The 18008-nt window shown below is 41.8% G+C and overlaps 1 protein-coding gene across 11 annotated transcripts in view; it reads left to right on the plus strand.

Moving 5' to 3' along the window:
- The window catches only part of RGS6 (regulator of G protein signaling 6), a 265022-nt gene that overhangs the window by 157854 nt on the left and 89160 nt on the right, over positions 1-18008 (plus strand). For all 11 annotated transcript variants that reach the window (XM_048064873.2, XM_066998673.1, XM_066998675.1 and 8 more), the window contains one exon: positions 6064-6163. In XM_048064873.2, coding sequence (XP_047920830.1) covers positions 6064-6163 — 100 coding nt within the window. The remainder of the gene's footprint in view (positions 1-6063; positions 6164-18008) is intronic.

An 18008-nucleotide genomic window follows, 5' to 3' on the forward strand; every position in this document is an offset into this window, starting at 1 on the left:
TCAGAATGTTTTTAATGAAAAACGGAGCTTTGGTAAACATTGTTTGACGTCTTTGGCTTGTAACTGTTAACACTGATGGACTAAAAAGCTTGATTTTTGCAGGGATAGAAAATTACATTAGTTCAAGTCACATGGAGAATTTCTGTTTGCAGAATTAATTTGCTAAGCTTTGTGGGTTTTTTACTGGTTATTAAACTATATTTTCCAACTGTGCATATAGTTCATGAGGGGAATAGCTGCAGTTCCTGTTTTCCATGACTATGTTTTCTTATAATGCAAGCCAGGGGTGCAGTGCACACACAGCTGATAAAGTAGGCTATACCATGGGAGATGTAGACTGATCAAAAAGCTGCTGCCAGGGTATTCCCCAGACCCTGGGGTTGCTCCTCAGCAGTTGAATAAGAAGGGTTTATTCTTAAACATTCTTTTAGATGATTCTGGGGTGAATCCTGTCCTTCCATGTGATGACTTTGCAAGTAGATATTCAGTTTGTGAAGGTGTAGGTCTAGCAGCAGCACTATACAGACAGGCACAACGGGTGCCTTTGTATACGTTCCTTCACTGCTACCCTCTCAATCTATTCAATATAGATATATAAAAATGCTAAAGTGTGCTGGCAGTCGTAGGGTGACATTATCAGCTCTGTTTCACCCTCCAATAACATCTGAAGAAAGTAGTTGCTCTTTTCTGGATTCCCTGCAACAAACTTAAGCGTGAGGAAACTGTGTAATACTCTGCCTATATCTGAAAATTAGCTCTGAAATTTACAAATAAGAGGATATAAAAGCTGCATCAGGAAGAGGACAAGTTGCATCACTGCCCCTGCTCTCAACAGCCGTCAGAAATTACTCATGTGGGAAACAGCCAAATGGTCCTGCCAGCTGATGCATCCGTGCACTGCCACGCTCCGGTTTTGTTTCAGTCGTTGGGGTTTTGAAAGGTTGTCAGAGACGGGGATCATATCTTTCACAGTCATGTAGCATCCGATGTCCCAGCAGCTCTGGCATCGCTGAATTAAGTTTCAGTGTCCTTCTGTGATCTGGTATTATCTCTGCTGTACAGGAGGGGAGGCTTAGACAAAGACAGATGAAGCTGTTTGCTGAAGGTCACAAAGCAATTCTCCAGCGGTGCTGCTCTGCTGATTTCCAGCACTGTCTCAGAGGCAAGGTTGTCCTTTCTCCATCGAGGGTGCTGAAGGGAGGTGTATCATCCCTTTTTTTCAGTGTCCTTTTCCCGTGGTAGAGCAGAGTGAAATTGTCTGGACGGGTGAAGCAAGTGGGCTTCTGAAGGCTTGTCAAATCAGCCTTCCTCATCTGCCTGTGCGTGGGGCTGCACGGCAGGAGCCAGCAGGTGGAAGGGGCACGGGAGCACAAGCACTGCCAGATAGGTGGTCAGAGACACCTTCGGGCCCTGTAGGGGTCGGCGACGTGAGAAACACCATCTATTTTAAACTTGTATTTCTGACAAGAGTAAAAGATCAAAAGTATTTATAATTGTTAGCATCACGCTAGCTCACAACAGATTGATCCATTCCCCTGCGTATCATCCAGCTCCGCCAATATTCATGAGAGCACTCATCTGCCGGGGTGAAGGGGGTATTTGGCAGTGCCCAGAGCTGTCTGCCCAGCCCTATATGTTCGATGGTGGTGCTGATGAGTGATGCTCAGACCGTCCTGCTGGAGGTTAGCTGGTGGTAGGAATTCCCTAGAGCAGAGTACTTGTAATTAGGAACATCGTGGGTACTGAAATACTCAGTAATTAGGAACATCATGGGTACTGAAATACTCAGAGGCAGGCAGCTGTCGATGCCTGCAGGCTCCCAGGGAGTATGGTGGCAAACTCAGAGGCTAGCATATGAAAAGGCCACTGTTTCTCCTAATGGCTCACAAAAATGAGCTGGAAAAAGAGGATTGGGGTGACCTCTGACATCATTAGGAGGTAGCTGCTGAGTAGCAGTGAAATGTGTTCTCAGCCAGGTAGCGTCAGTAAGCTGTTACGGGGGTCTAGGCAGGGGGTCCTGGGGATGGGAGCTGTTACCTTTTCTTTTTCGTGTGATACTTGCCGTTCTGTCAGCACGTCATGGCCAAGGACAGGCTTGATGGTGAGCAGCATGCTTCCAGGGCTCAGTGAGGCTACGCACACCAGTCACTGCCTTCTGGGTTCCTGCATTAATTTGGCGCTGGGAGAAAGAAAAGCCACTGCAAAGTCAAGAGTCATTTTCCCCTTTAGAACAGTAACACTAGGGATGTTGTGTGACACTGACTCAAAATTGCCGGGCTGTGATCAGTGATATGGCTGGCATCACAGAAGCCTTTCTTTCCTTCTGGAAACTCCTGAAAATCTTAATAAATAAATATAGAGATTTGGTGTAATCAGTGATATTTTTAATATCTTTGGATTCCTTTTTCTTCAGTTTGTCTCTTTGTCGGATGGGATTTTTCTTAGCGTAGAAACATATTTCATACATGAGCATGGTGTACAGAAATGGCTTATTGTTCCAGAGTCCATCATGCTATCTTTTCATCTCCAGGCAGCCTTTTCTGAAATGGCTGAAACCACGATATTACATTTGTTGCTGTCTCACTATTTTTATAACACATTAATAAAAGTAATATCTTGTTTTCATCTGCATTAGAAAAGGGACTTTCCATCGTCAGGTGATAGACATCTGAGCTCTGATAAACTCAAGATCTACTTTTCCAGTGGTAAAGAAGGTCTAATATGTACCAGCAAATTCCCACAGCTGTAGGATGTGTTGGGGATTTAGTGCATAACTGATGCATTGGTAAATTTTATAATGTGCGTGCTCTAGGGTCCCATCCCTGCTGATATCTCACTTATTGGGAAGTGAGAAATAGGAGGAACACCTTTTGCTCATTTCTGCCTCTTAGTGTGATTAAATGAACTGTCCAAGGACTTGTGTGCTCTGTCTGCCAAAAAAAGAAAAAAGGAAACATAAGGCTTATTTCATGATATGCAGAAACTGAAGGGAGAATCATTAGCAGTGAAGTATCTAGCTAACTCTTCAAAAGGTTGAGATGAAATGCTTCAATGAAAGTGACCATCACATTTGATGTACCCTCGTTGCTCTTCTCCACACTAGAAGCCCTAAGATGATCACATTTTTCCTTTGTCTCTGTGTTGCTTACTCTGAGAAATATCTCCATAGCTGGCCAGGTGTTCGGACCCAGCATGGCAATATCTGTAATCTTTGGGTGGATGCAAAAAACAAGAGGCTGGTGCAGATCAGTTCTTCTCTTTGTAGTAGATTGAATACAAACTCGTCTTAGGTTGCTATATGTATAATTATATTTCATTTTAAGCTTGATTACAAGAAAGGATTAAATGACCATCAAATGTTTCTTCAAGGAGCCCAGGAATCTGCTGGCAAACACCAGCAAGGACGTTGAGAAAGGAAAGGCTGTGTGCAAGCAGAGGCTGTTACCCTGTGGGCTCTCAAGCAACAGACTCCAAATACAGGTGTGCTGTAGGAAGATGATGCACGTAGTTGTTTCTGGATCGGATGAGAAGACAGGGGAGGAAGGAAGATATGAAATGAATAGAAAGGGAAGCAGAAAAGTAACATCCGACACTTGGACAGAGAGCAGAAGCTGCTAGTAGTCAGGCTGGAAGACAAGAGGAAGCAACAGCTTTCAGAGCCTTTTGGGAAGGAGTTGTCTCTAGGGCAGTTTTGTTTTGATTTAAAATTGCAGTAGGGTCTTATGATTGTGACTGAAACCCAAATTAATGGTCCTCTTTCAGACACCAGTGCCAACTTGATTGTTTTGAATGAGGCTGGTTTAGGGAAATATATATATTTATATATATAAAAAAATGTATTTGTATATATAATATAAATATATATATATCCTTTAAGGTAATTGAAGGTTTATTTTTATTCAAATTGAACTTTTCTTATGATGACATAATGATTATAACTTGTAATCACATAAGTCATGTTTGGTGGTTTATTTGGCTTCCAGTGAGCAAAATAGCAAGAAGTTTATTTTCCTGTACCAAAACTATTATTTAGCTCTTTTTTTTTTTTTTTTAATTGTGAGCTTTCCATTGGAGTAAAAAAGAGACCAACAACTTTAGGACAAACTGTTTGTGTTTTTAAAGTCTGTAAGTGTTCATGGAGACAGGGGACTCATTCCAGAGTATTTTCCTCAGAAAATCTCTCTCTGATTCCAATTCAAGCATATCCAAGGGAAGACAGTAGCCTTGTGTAGGTCAGGGTTTGGGACAAGAGGGTCTGAGAGCCCTGCTCAGGGGTGCTCTGAAGTCAGGCATGAAGTACTTGTGAAATGCTAATTGTTGAGCCTGAGAGGAGCAGCTGCTCCTCCAGTTGTTCCTGGACTGGAAGAAACTAATTAAATCAACAAATAACCTTGCATAAAGTTCAGGTAAAGGGAAAAAATGATGTATTAATTTTCCTAGCATTTGGGTTGGGGCAAAAGTAGCATTATTCTATGACAAACAGGCTGTAGATCACAGAATCATAGATTCACGGGGTGGTTGAGGTTGGAAGGGGACCTCCAGGTCATCTGGTCCAGCCCTCCCCAGTCGGGCAGGGTCGCCCAGATAACCCACCCTTCAGCAGTCTACTGAATTTTTCAGGATATTTTTGTGTTTGTGACCTCATTCCTGCTGAGAATCTGCTCAGGGCATGTGTTAACTTAAAAATAATATGTAAACAAGGTGTGAACAGTTCAGTTATGTGATAGCCTGAGGTTAAAAGCACGGTGATCAAATGCAGCGTCTGCAGTTGGCAGGGAGATTTTCTTACTGCCTCGGGAAGACTTGAAGTTAAACTTGTTTGGAAATGTAGGCGTTGGGTCTGTGAAACAAATTTACTTTCACATCTAAATGAAGAACGCTCCTCGGCGTTTGAAGAGAGCTGGTGGAACTCTCAAGCTGCGTTTAGGAGAGAGGGGCTGTGCTCCCAGCACATATCATCCTCCTAGAGACGGTCCTTCTGGTGAGGTTATGTTTTCACGTCATCTGTGAAGAGAAAATCTTCAGGAAAACAATGGGAGGTGTGATCCCTTGGAAGGGCTTTGCTCTCTGTGTGACCGCTGCCATCCTCTGCCCCGAACGGCTGGGACTGCTGCCACCATCGGGCAGCGGGCTCTGCTTTGGACCACGCGAGCTAACAGGAGAGCCAACAGCTTCCGCTGTATTTTTGTTGGGTTTCTGAGACCTTCGTGACTTGAAAGCAGAGAGATCTCGGAGACACCAGATTTCTGTGTTGTGCTTGAGTTCAGCTTTTTGTACTCCCTGTTGATGCCTCCAAGTAGATTTAGGGGGTATCCTCAAAAGGAGCAAAACCCCCTTCCTGATCTAGAAAAAAGGGAAGGAGATATTAAGCTCCTTTCCCCAGAAAATGAAAACCCTCCAAAGGTCACAGTATTGAGGATTCCAGCAAATGTGGGAGAAAGGGAGAAACTGTCCTGGAAGGGAAGGTCGTAGTTTAAGAAAACCAGGTGTGGAGTGAGCTCTGACGCTAGCTGAAGTGCAGTCACCCTTCTGGTGGCCAGGCTGCTCATGGGTTGGGCCTGGGGCGTTGAGGGCCTTTGGTTGACCAAGCTGGCTGGTCGTAAATATTCTTACAGAGAAGAGAGGGAGGAAAAAAAATCCTTCCTCCTGAGTTATCTGCTGCATGTGGCCTTTTTGCTTCTGACAGGAGGATCTCTGTTTTCCTGCTGTCAGACTTGGTGATAGTTAAAGCTTCTTAAGCTGATCGCAGTATGGAGTCTAACCTAATTCACCTGCAGACCTAACAACGTGTTTCTGTCTATCACTGCTGGTCAGCAAAAAAGAATGACTGCAATAGGATTGTCAGTGCATTCATATCACCATATTTCAATCTGGTCTTGAACCCTGTTGTCTCAGGGTTTATATTTGGGAGATGATGCCTGTTTCTCTAGGTCTGTGTTTGTACAGTAACACGTGCCATATTTAATCCCCATCCTATCAGCCGGGCTCCAAAGCAATCAAGTTATATAGACATAACATTCACCATTTTGCATAAACCACTAAGTCTTTCCTTCCTTTTGACAGATTGAAGACATCATCACAAGAATGCAGGATGACAAAACAGGTGGAGTTCCTATCCGAACTGTCAAGAGCTTTCTGTCTAAAATCCCCAGTGTCGTCACCGGTAAGAACCCTGCTTAGAACAGAAGAGTGTGAGCTGGTGCTAGCTGGCTCTAAGCAAACAGAAACTAAACACACAAAAAAGAAGGAATGAAAGAAAAAATTGCCTATCTCTGCTTATTTTCCACATTGTTGTTAGGCATGAAGTATTGAACCAAGATTGCCTAATTGTTTAAGCAAGCATTGATATTTCTTTACATTGAGTTATATTTAAAGGTATGTTACATACTTTTTTGTCTACCACAGTGTCATCAGGCACAATCATTCCATATGATGGGAATAGGACTATTTTAGAAAAGAATTGGGGAAAGAAAGCTGAAGCAGTGTTTTCTCACTTATACTCTAATACTTCTGAGATTTCTGTTGTGTGTACAAGAATGTGAAATATCTTTTGTGCTTCTATGACATTTTGTTAAAACTATATGTGCAAAAGTGTGGATGGAAGTGGCTGTCAGTACAAAAACATTCCTGTCCATATTTTCAGACAGAATAGTTGCTAGTGCAACAAAGAACTTTACCATTATTATGTGCTAAGTTTATTCAGGGTGATGTAGTGTAAATGGTTTGGAGTATTCGTACTTGTGTTTCTGGTACCTGCTTTTGCCAACTCTATAGTAGTAGTCATGGCAGTGGTACAAAAGTACTTTCTCTCTACCACTAGACTCCTGTCCAATATCCAATACCCAACTACTCCTTTAATTTACTATCTCATTTATGTTGTAAAGCAAACATAACTGTCACAGTTCTGCAGAGTTTCTTTCCAATTCAGCCAGGTACACATGGTGATGCATCGGTTTAGGGAAGTTTCACCTGTTTTCCTGAAAACTAAAGGACTGCATTCTCTGTGGCTGCTACTGTGACATCTTCACTTCGGTAAAATCAAACAATCACTAAAAATGAAAAAATGCATGTGTGCATTATTGCAAAAAGGCAGCACACCAAAAACCGAGAGAAGGCTGGCAGTTCAAATGGATCTTTCTTGCTCTTGGGTACTTTATACTGTTGTAAAATAATGGGATGATATCTGTAGTCAACAGGAATACTGGCAGTACAGCTGGTGTCAAGCAACTGCAAAGATGGTTCCCTGCAGTGGAGGATAGCTGAGCTGAAGCACTTCAGAAATGTCCTTACTGTGAAAAATGTTGGATTGGGCAGCGTTTGATTGGGCAGCGTTTGAAATTGTGTTGATTCATTCAGGAGTGTCATTTGATATCCTTGTATCGGGAAAATAACGTCCAACTTAAGCTACAGGAATGGAATACAAATCTGCTGAGCTCTTGGGAATAGGCAGGGAATATGGAAATTGAAGTTTTTACTTAAATAAGGCTCAGTCCAGTTAATCCCTTTTTATTGAGCAACAGGCTCTTATGTCTGAAATTGGTTTCAGGGTGGTGACTCAATATAACTGACAGTTGCAGGATTAGGGCTTTACTCTGGGAGAGAAACGTGAATTTCGAATGAGATGTGAAAACTGATAAATTGCAGCTAATGGCTAGAGCAGGTTCTTGAGAGCTGGCTGTTCTTGAAGGTTCATGGGGAAAATAACTGTATATCTGGTTTGCAAATTCATTCCATAAGTGATAGTTATATGCAAACTGGATGTCTTGAGGTTTACTCAACTAAAGCAGGTTTCTAATATACCTGTTAATATTCATAACATTGATTGAGTGGTTGATCTAATTATCAAGTTGCCATCCGTTACCCAAGCAAAAAAAAAAAAAAAAAAGGAGATGGGAGACCTCACAGCATCTTTAAAGTGATTATCCCTATCGTTAGGTAGCACCCAGGTTGGCAGTTCCCTGGTGTGGTGGCATCTGCCCCTTTTGACTCAGTTCCCTTGGAGCAGCAGCTGCATCACCTTGAAATGGCTGCTTTTCAGCAGCACAGGGAATAGCAAAAAGATGAAGATAAAAACATAACCTCCCTCCAAAGCTCACAGCAAATTCTTAAATTTGGAGTGAACCGAGCTCAGTAACACTCCCTTCGGGTGATCTGAAGGCAGTTCCCTTGTGATGTGCTGGGCAGTGCGTGAAGCCTCTGAGTTTGAAAAGTATGGGAAAATAATGGCTCAGCTGAAAGCCCAAAGGTTTCTCCATTTCTCATTTCTCCCTTCAGATGCATACACCTGCTTCCTTATTGACCAAAACCAGAAGAAATCTGTATATGATTTCAGTGTTGGCTTTGCATTTGGCCTTGCTTTGAGTAGAGGTGGGACTAGGTGTGACCTCTAAAGAATCCTTGGAATCCTTGCAACCTGAATTATTCTTATGGCCATAGGATACTCAAATTTAGTGTTTTTCTAGTTTCGTTAAATTTCTTGAACAGAAGAGAAGAGTGTGTTTTCCAAAAATGCTTGGGCCTACCTTTACAGCCCTGCTCTTGGGAAGAACTTAATTTCCAGATTTTGGCATTCTTTCACACTTGTTTTTTTACCTGAAAAGTAGAACAGCAATGTCGAGACATGATTTACTTGGCAGGTTCGCAGTGACTGTGATTAACAGAGGTTTATTTTTGCTTGACACTTCTATTGTAATGGATTCTCACAGGAGAAATGTAAAATCTTAAAGAAAAAGAAACATTACAGCAGCGCCTTGGAGTTCTAAACCTGCAGTTCTGTTTATAGTACAGCAAAGTGGGTGTTTGATTTAAAGTTTGAATACTAGGGAAAGAACCACTCATCTCTGTTTTGCTTTCATCTGTCCAGATGCCTAAGTTATGAATGAAGCATTCTGTAACACAAGGAGAAGGAGCCTCAGGGAGTTATCATTAATGGTCCTCTCTAGACAACAGGAGTCTGGGAGAAGGATGAAAAAACCTTTTTTGAATGTATGATGAGTCTGTGTGAGTATGCTGTGCCAAAGGCACGTTTTAATCTGCATTAGAAGTAGATTTGTGTATCCTCTTCCCTGGCTTTCGGCTAAAAGTAGGTCAGTCAAAGGAGGGCACATCACACCATTATCGTGGTTCAGACTTCACTTTTAGAGGCAAACTGCAGAGAGTGGAACTAAGATGTAGCCAGACCGTTTGACATCTGCATGCATGTACCTGAAAGAGATTGTCCAGTACGTGTAGAGAACAGCACTGACATGATGGACAAATGGAAGGAAAAGCTGACTGAGGGCGGGTGTTGAGTAGTGCTGTGATCCATGCACAGACAGGGTCATCGGACAGTGTCCGTGATGGATGGCAGTTGCTGTCATAGACTTTCACATCTCTGTCAATGTGAAAACTATTTTCTGAGTAATAATTTGTTTCTGCAAATGAATAAGCAATTCTCTGTTGTCCTAGTCATCAGAATGTTGTAAGAACATCTCATTACGCTATCCAGCAATAAAGCTGTCTTTCTAATCTTGATTTCCATACTCAAAACTAACTTTCTGTTTGGCTGGAGGACTGAAGGGTTATACTTTCTTCTCCCACTGATTCAGACTTTGCCTTGTGCAACGTTATTGAAACAAGTCAGAAGTCAGTGCTGACCTATAACAGCTGAGCTTTCCTGTGCAAAAAGCCTCCTGTATGATTTCCAGTCTTCCTCCAGCCCCAACCTCATTCCAGATTTCCCCATCTGATCCTGTGTGCCAGTATCTTTGCTGTTGTGACCCAAGGGATATGTGCAGCCTACAAGTCTCTCACCATCCTGCCTCCATCTCAAGAAGTTTTGATACAACTTCATCGTGACCCATAACGCACTGACCTCAAGCAGCTCTTTCCCCACCGCTCCATTTTGAGTGATACCTCTGTCTTCCAGCAGCTCTCCCCTAGCTGTCACCTCACTTGTGCACTACTCCTGATCCTTACCCCAGTGCTTGCTTGCCTCCTTGCTCTGCTCCCAAAGCTGCCTGCATGGCTCTGAACAGATTGATGGGTGACAACCCAGCTGCACTGGCTTGGGTTAAGTGCCGTACAAGCTTCATGTACGCAGCCCTGCCAGTGCATTTCATTTGTGACCTACCATGTCTTTCGTAGTTAAGTCCTGGACCTCTCTGAGCAGAAAGTGCCAGTATTGCTGAAATCTGCCAGATGGCCTGTCATTTCTCGAGACTCATGATATATACCAAGTTTAAACTGCCATGTGTCTCTGTCTGAAGAAGCCAGCATGTATCTTGGCAAATGCTTATAGAGTTGTCCCAGAACACTTCGGAATGTCACGCACTCAAAGAAAATGCATTTGGCTGGAGAATTGAAATCCCACAGTGTTGTGAAAGAGAGGATTTATTATTGATAATGTTCTCTAACTGTGGAGTTCATGGCACCTAAGCTCTGGAACAATTCATGAACCCATTGTGAGATGAGCTCCTCAGAAGCCAGTCTAGGGGATATTTGCAGCGTTTTCCTTTCAGAGGAGCTCAAATGTATCTCTCATCCAGACGTGACAGCCAGAGGTGCCAAGGAGAAGAGCAAATTCCTCTCTACAGTGTTTGAAAGGTCCTGGATCAGAAAAACGGTACCAAGGAAGAGGTTGGTGGTGAAGGGAGCAGGACCAGGACTGGCAGGGCTGAAAAGCAGCAATGCCCATCACCACGCAGGTCCCAGAGAGCCAGCTGCAAGGCTGAGTGCTTTGCCTTAATGTTCATTCACCTTCCTCAGTGCCTCACAGAAACTGCTTTCATTGAGACCACAGAACTTCATAAGTTGGCTGTAGATGGGTTTGGCTTCCCCTGGGCTGTCTGTTGAGCTGCTTTCATCACCTGACCGTAGGATTTTAACTGTAGAACTGACTCTGATGCAGACTGCATCGAACACTTGCATAGTTTCACTCTAGATCTAAAACATACATCCCTGGATTTGGGACAACAACAGTTTCTGAACCTGAGCAGCTAACACTCTTTTCAAAATGAGCGGTGAATCAGATTTTTAGCCCAAGTCAGCCCCTTTTTGCTTTTTCTTTTTTTTTTTTTTTAATTTTTTCTTTCCTATGCAGTTTTGCTTGGAGGAGCAGAGGACTTGAAATGCAGTACTGGCTCTGTTTCAGGCAAAGCTGATAGATACTTCTAAATCTAAACCAAGTGCAATCCTTTGCTAAACAATAATGAGCCCATTTAGTTAAAACACAAACAAAACAAGGAAAAAACCTTTGTCAAAACTTAAATCAGTATCTAAAATAATGTGGGGTTGCTTACTGGTTCATAAATAATAAAAAGGACTTGCTCTTGGGTAAAATTTGATGTATATTTCTATACACGTATACAGTACTATATCATTTCTGATTGTTTTCCACATTTACGTAGAGAAGGTGCTATACAGTAAATTCAACAGTGTCTTGTGGAAGTTGGCTTGGAAACACTGGTCAAGCATATAAATCCATTTGTTTTTCACTAAAAATCAAGTGCTCTGAGCAACTTACATTTAAACTAATTCAATCCAAGACCGGAATTCTTCATCGTAACTTAAATTTTCTTCTCTTATGCATCTGTCTTCAAATTGCATCCGATGGAAATGCAATCCATCCTTCCCTCAATAAGAAGGTCATTATGCCTTTTAATCTAGTATTTCAAAGCTGCTGTGAATCACCCAGTATTAGACATGTCAGCTATTGCATGGGAAGCGCATGCCTTGCAACTTTTTTTTTTTTGTCTGTAGCATTCTCTTAAGCTCTGTATTCTAATGCCAGGAGACAAATTAACCCAGTTAAGGAGCTGAAGAGTTATTCTGTCTTCATCTACAGCTCTCCCCTCCTCCCTTTTTTCTCTTCAAGTGCACCCAGCTTTCTACCTTTCAAACGGGGGGGAGGAATGGAAAAGGGAAAGATTGAAATCAGTTCCCTGAAGTGTCGTAATTCCTTGCCTATTGTTAAGATGTAACTCAGTGCACTGTGAAGCAAAAGTTTAAAGGATTTGATTTTCAGATCAGGGGGATGGTAGATTAATTGAATAGGATATAGTTGTCAAAGAAATAAGAGAAAGCAACCAGAATTAAATTATTTTTAAGTGAACATTCAGTATGTCTGTGCATCTGCACAAACCCACAGTGATGTGTGCATGCTCACATATGCATAAAGAGCATGTGATTATTCATAAGAATAAGCCGAAGAGTGGCAAGTGTTGTATGCTTGAGATAATAAGGATAGGCTTCTGCATTATTTGTTGGTGCTGTGCAGAATGATGAATGCCAGCATTTGTGTGTCACTGCCCTCTGCTGCAGAGAAGCTTCACTTCAGTGTGTGCAGCTTCACCTTGATCACAAGCCACGCTGCAGGTGCTGCTCTCCCAGCCCAAATGTAGCTTGGGTGGTAGGTTTTGTGATCCACTGCAGAGGTCCTCCCTGCCTGTGGAGCATGAACCAGCTCAAATACTGCAGGATGTGCGACTCCACAACTGCTTTGACCTTTTTTGAGGAAGAATTGTTTCCGTTGCTGGCTCTTGATGCCACTTCTGTGCATCTTATTCATAGTTCTCCCTTCTTGTCAGGGTTGTCTCCATGCAGAGCTTGCTCATGCATCATGTGAAGCTTACACATTCTTTAAAAATATGCACATGGATTATCGGATTAATCCTAAATGACTTAATGAAATTAAGCATAGTTTTTAAGTTGCAAGAACTGGACATTATACATAGCTATGTACATATTCATGTGTCAGCACCTCAAGTAGCCAGACCTAAGGTGGAGATCACTAGAAGAAAAGCCCATTACACAGCGGTGGATGCGTTAAAATTTGGTTTGGGTCACTGCAGAAAGCTTATGAAACACATCCTGAGAATTTACTATTTGATTAGTAAAATGGCCTGTAAAGTGCTATCCAAAAGGCCCTGATACTGGATGTTATGCAAAATTAACTTCCTTGCATTAGAATTATGGATGTCCTTTCTGGTCCAATCTGTCCTTGCTGGATTTAGAACTTCGCTTCCATCAAGTTAAGATTTGATAAATCAAAAGCATAAATTATCATGCTACATGGATCTTCCTGTGGACAGTAAAAATACAACAAAAAATCACCAAATGATCCAGCTTCATCTTTTTGCATTGACTTATCTGCTCTTCATAGTTACCAGAGACGATGTCAAAAGGAAAAATAAAAGCAAGAAAGCCTTCCAGCCACCTGGGCAGAAGCTAGAACAACACAAAACTATAATTTCTCTTGGTGAAGAATATGAGCATAAAAATCAGTGGGCTTGAAGGCATCACATGAAAGCTATGAGCCTGGAACAAAGCAGGTCTGTTAAAAATGGTTTCGTGTTTTTCAAGAATTGCTTGTAGGCCTTTTAGTCTTTCAGTGGAGACTAAAAGCAGGAGTAGAGTGAGATAGACTTGATGATAAATTACCTGCTGAACTCCAGCATTTAGATGAATTGGCAATTCAGCCATAGTAACAAAAGTTACATATTAAGAGTGTTCTTGTTGCTGACTGCAGATTTATTCTGAAACACAACATTTAGCTGGTGGAATATTGTGGCTAATGAATAAAGCATTAAAAAGAAAAGTCAACAATATTTTAATGCCTGTAGAAATTCATACAAGTGAATGATTAATGCTTTTTTGCATTCATCTTGCTATCTTCAAAAGCACAGCATTATTACAAAAGTTTGTTTCCAGATCTGAATGACACAGAAAAAGAGCAGGGGCTAATTATGAGAACTGTGGGGCTTTGCTGTTTGCATGTGACTGGGGGGCAGGCTGCACTCAAGCTGCAATGCTGTCACCTGTTTTCAACTTGTGGCAACCTGGGAGTTGTGTGGTGAAGGATCTACCAGCAGAGTTTGTTTTTTCACACCTCTTGCCTTGTTTCTGCCCTGCCTCCAGCACTCCTCTGGGCTGCTGAGCATTCAGTACACAGCAGAGCATCTTTGCTCCTGCTGTGCCTCAGGAGCCGTGTACCCACTAAGGCATATGTGGAGATGGCAACCCTTAGGCAAACCCTTTCTGGATGTCGTAGCTGAAGCAGGTTGGAGTAGTGCTAGAATGGACACAGCATTACCTGACTTAAGTGCATACCCTGAATGGCTGATGAGTAACTTTTGTTCCACCTGTTCCAGCAGAAATACCCAGATCTTTGGTCAGTTGTTTATTTGCATTGCATGCTATGTGAGAATAACATAGATTTGGCTTTAAAACCTTCCAACAGAAATTGCAAATAAAAAAAAAAAAGTTCAGACTTTCCATACATACCCATCATTAAAAATAACCAGCCTCTTTTTTTTATATATACATTTACATATTTTCTTTAACTTTTTTTTTTTCCTGTGTGCATGTGGATAAATCTCTCAAAATTGCATGCTGGTTTCCCATGGATTTGTTTTGAGTGTGGTGTGTGAATTGATGAGCTGGGATATTTTTGATGTATGATTCACTACCACATGCAGGGAAGAAAATTATATTTTGGTCCTGCAGAGAAATAAAACTTAGCAATTAGGTCTTCGTTCGGTTAATTCCTGTTTGATGGCTGCTTGGTTTGCAAGAAGAGAATCTTTTTCAAGAGAGTAGAAGAGATTCTAATTCATTACAAAGTCGCTTGCACAATAAGAATTTTCTCCATGCAGGTACCTCCATAATATGGCCTGAATGGTACTGCATTAACTCTTACCCCGAAATGAGTAATAAAGCATGCAAGAAACTTTGAGAAGTTTGTTCATGTAAAATGCTAATTATAACATGGACTGACAAAAACATAACATTTGTCTATAGTGGTGGAAGAACATGTATTCTATTGTCACTTTTTCTAGTATTTTTGGTCCTATTTTTATTGCAGATAGAATTGCTTCCCCTGTCTACTTTTTTTTTCCCCCTAAGAATATCAGCTGTTTGCCGGACAATACCAAAATCATTTGCAAATTCACCTGAGTGAATAATTTCTGATGGGTTTTTGGTTTTTGATACTTTACCTTTGCTTTAAGTATTCAGTAAATTTCATTACTATTTCCTGAATGGGTTAGCATGACTGAAAGCCATAATTTCTGGCAAAAAAATGTCTGCTATATATTCAGTGTTGTTTTGTTTAATGCTCTGTGCATTTTCCTCCCACCAGAGACACTGAGAGGTGAGAGTGAGAGATCTAATAGCAATATAAGAGAAATAAAGGGGTACTGTAATCTGATAAAATTTCAGTGACTGGTCTATTCAAGATTGTGATTGCTGGAGGTAATGAAACGGACAATGGCATATAAATCAGTGTTATTTCTTTGTTCACATAAAAAAAATATAGTCAAAAGACTGGCTAGTTTTGCATTGTAGCATTGTTTATGTTGTTGCTATATGGATATTATATTAGGGATTTTTTCCTTTAGGTAGGAAGTGTTGAATTTAAACACCCAAAGAGTATCAGGTCCATGATAGCAGTTTGCTTTCTTGGAGAGCTAAAAGATGTACTTGGAAATGACACATGCCTAGAAGATGGAAAAAGTGTAACAACCTGAAACTGTAAAAACAAACTCAAAATGAGCTTTTCAGTTTACTGTTTTTAGAAACTTGCTTTGCTACAACAGCTTGGTGTTGTACATGGGCACTGTGTTGTGGAGCTGACAGCGATCAGTTTAGACACAGCAGTTGTGCCTAGCAATAAATAATACAAGTGTAAATGCTCATAAGTCTTGATGCGTGTCCTGGACCAGTGAGTGCAGTGCAGAGAAGGGATGGAGACCTTTGCTCATCGTGCTGACCTGTGCAGCACACAGATTGAGAGGTTGTGGTGGTCCTTCAGTTCAGTCTGCTTCTCTGCCCGGAATCATCTTCACATCTATGTGTCTTCTTGGAAAGTACCAAATTTTTAAAAATACTTGGGGTAAGAAAATCTACTTTAACCTTTAAAGAAGTGTCACCCTTAAAAAAAAAATTTAATACACCCCAAATATGTTCCTTGTTTCTGATCTGACTTTTTATGGTTGACAATGAAGACATCTGTCCTCTCCATAAGGGTACTTAATCACTGCAATGATAGTGACGTAGCCACCTCACTTTCTCTTTGTGAAGTTTTCAGTAAATTGTGTCCCAAAAAGGATAGCTGACTACAAAGTATGTTTTCCAGCCCTTTAATTCCTCTTGTGCTTCTCCTCTGGACCATTTCCAAGTTTTTAACAACATTTTGAACAGTGAGCCCCAGAGCTGTCTGAAGTGCTCCATTAAGCGCTGCGCTAGTGCCAAGCGCAGGGGTAATGCAACCTCCCTGGTCCTGCTCTGCAGCCACGTCCTCCCTCAGAGGTGGAGCAGCACACTGACACCTCTTGTTACCTGTTTGAAAATTCACAACAGATGCCTATCTAAAAGGGGCCTGGTAAGCTTTCTGTCACCTTTGCTCTTATCTGTGATATACATGCAAATTAATTAATTTTTGCATTTTATGTGGTGTATGTGGTAGGTTATGTAGTTAGCATATCTCAGCACCATCTCTGTCAATGACTTGCTGCTTGTTTGCTCCCCATTGAGATATTGCTTTTGTTAGCAGCTGTGGTCCTTGAGCATCAAGTTTGGAAATGTGGGTAGTCTCAAAGGTTATTTCATGTCTTGGCTCCAGTAAGAGAGCACATTGCCACATTGCAATCTTATCTTGCAGACTGTTCTTTCCCATTAACTTGTATGGGCTGTCCCACAGGGACCATCTCAGTCATTGGCAGATGACTGAAGACGTCTGTGGCTTCACCTGACTTTTGTGCAGGATCAGCTGAGCAGACACGCTCATGAATGTATCTGTCTGTATTTGAATACTTTTATTTAAAAACACAGTAGAACTTATTTTTCTGCCCCTGTGGAGAATAGCATAAGGAAAAATTAAAATAAGCATAGCCAGAGCTTTCCTCTTGCAGAGTGCTGGGTTTTAAGAACATCTATTTTTAATAGAAAATAATATTTTGACTGACTCTAGTTAGCTTTCACAGAGCCATTCTTAATTAACGTGTTACATTCCTCTGTATTGTTAATGCCTTTGGATTGCACCTCAGCGACAGGAGCTTGTTCAGTGCATGAACAAAGACGCCAGACAGAGTAGCATTCCTCCACCTTCCCCTATTTTCTTTCTACAAATGCTCTCTGGAGATGGGATGTCCCGTGGGCTCAGGTGCTTAAGGCAGGAGGGCTCCCATGGCCAGCAGCCCGAGGGAGCTGCCTGCCTCCAGCCCCACAACTCCGCTGACCGTGTCCTTGCTCAGAGAGGGGCAGCCGGGGACAGGCCTGAAGCCAAAGCTCCCACCTCGCCGAGCTGCAGGGGAGCTCTGGCTTCTTCGGTGCTCCCTCGGAGCTCACAGGTGAGGTCCTTCACTTGATTATTCCCTACTGCCGCTCTCCTGGCTAACTCGTTAGCGTTGTCAAATTAAAGCCAGGGGAGTGTGGGGTGATTAGAACAGTACCCGAGACAATCAGGGCAGTAAAGCTCAAGGACGCACCTCTTGCAGTCTTTCTGCTGAATTCAGCCAGCCTGTTTCTTGATCCCTCTGCAAGTTAGATTTGAGTATAACTTCTAATTAGGTATCTAGGTCATGTTTGACACGCTCTCGGTTCAGCACTGACGTTTCTTTGCTCCTACTTAGTTCTAAATTTGCCAGCTGTTTTCCTTAAATAATTCCACCTTCCATTAAAGGATTGTGTGTCTTATGTAATTACACCCACAGTAGTATGAGGGCAGTTGTAGGGACAAGGAGATAGAAATAGCTCCATGTTTTCCACCAGTCATGGCATTCTTTAATTGAGTCATTAAAATTTGGATTCCCACCTCTGCTGTGACAAGCTTCTCTAGCTCTACTGAGCTCTCATTCATAATGTCTAGACTCTGTCAATTTATCTACAGCTCTGGAAACAGCTGTCTTTTGTGCCCCTGGTTCCTCTAGTCTTTGCTTTTCAGCTGCTTAATCCAGAAATGTCAAGATTAAATTCTCTCTCATTACTTCAGCAAAGGGCTTGCTATCACTTTGGATAGATTCAGGGATGAA

The sequence above is a fragment of the Anser cygnoides genome, chromosome 5, assembly GCF_040182565.1.
Source record: "Anser cygnoides isolate HZ-2024a breed goose chromosome 5, Taihu_goose_T2T_genome, whole genome shotgun sequence".
NCBI lineage: Eukaryota > Metazoa > Chordata > Aves > Anseriformes > Anatidae > Anser > Anser cygnoides.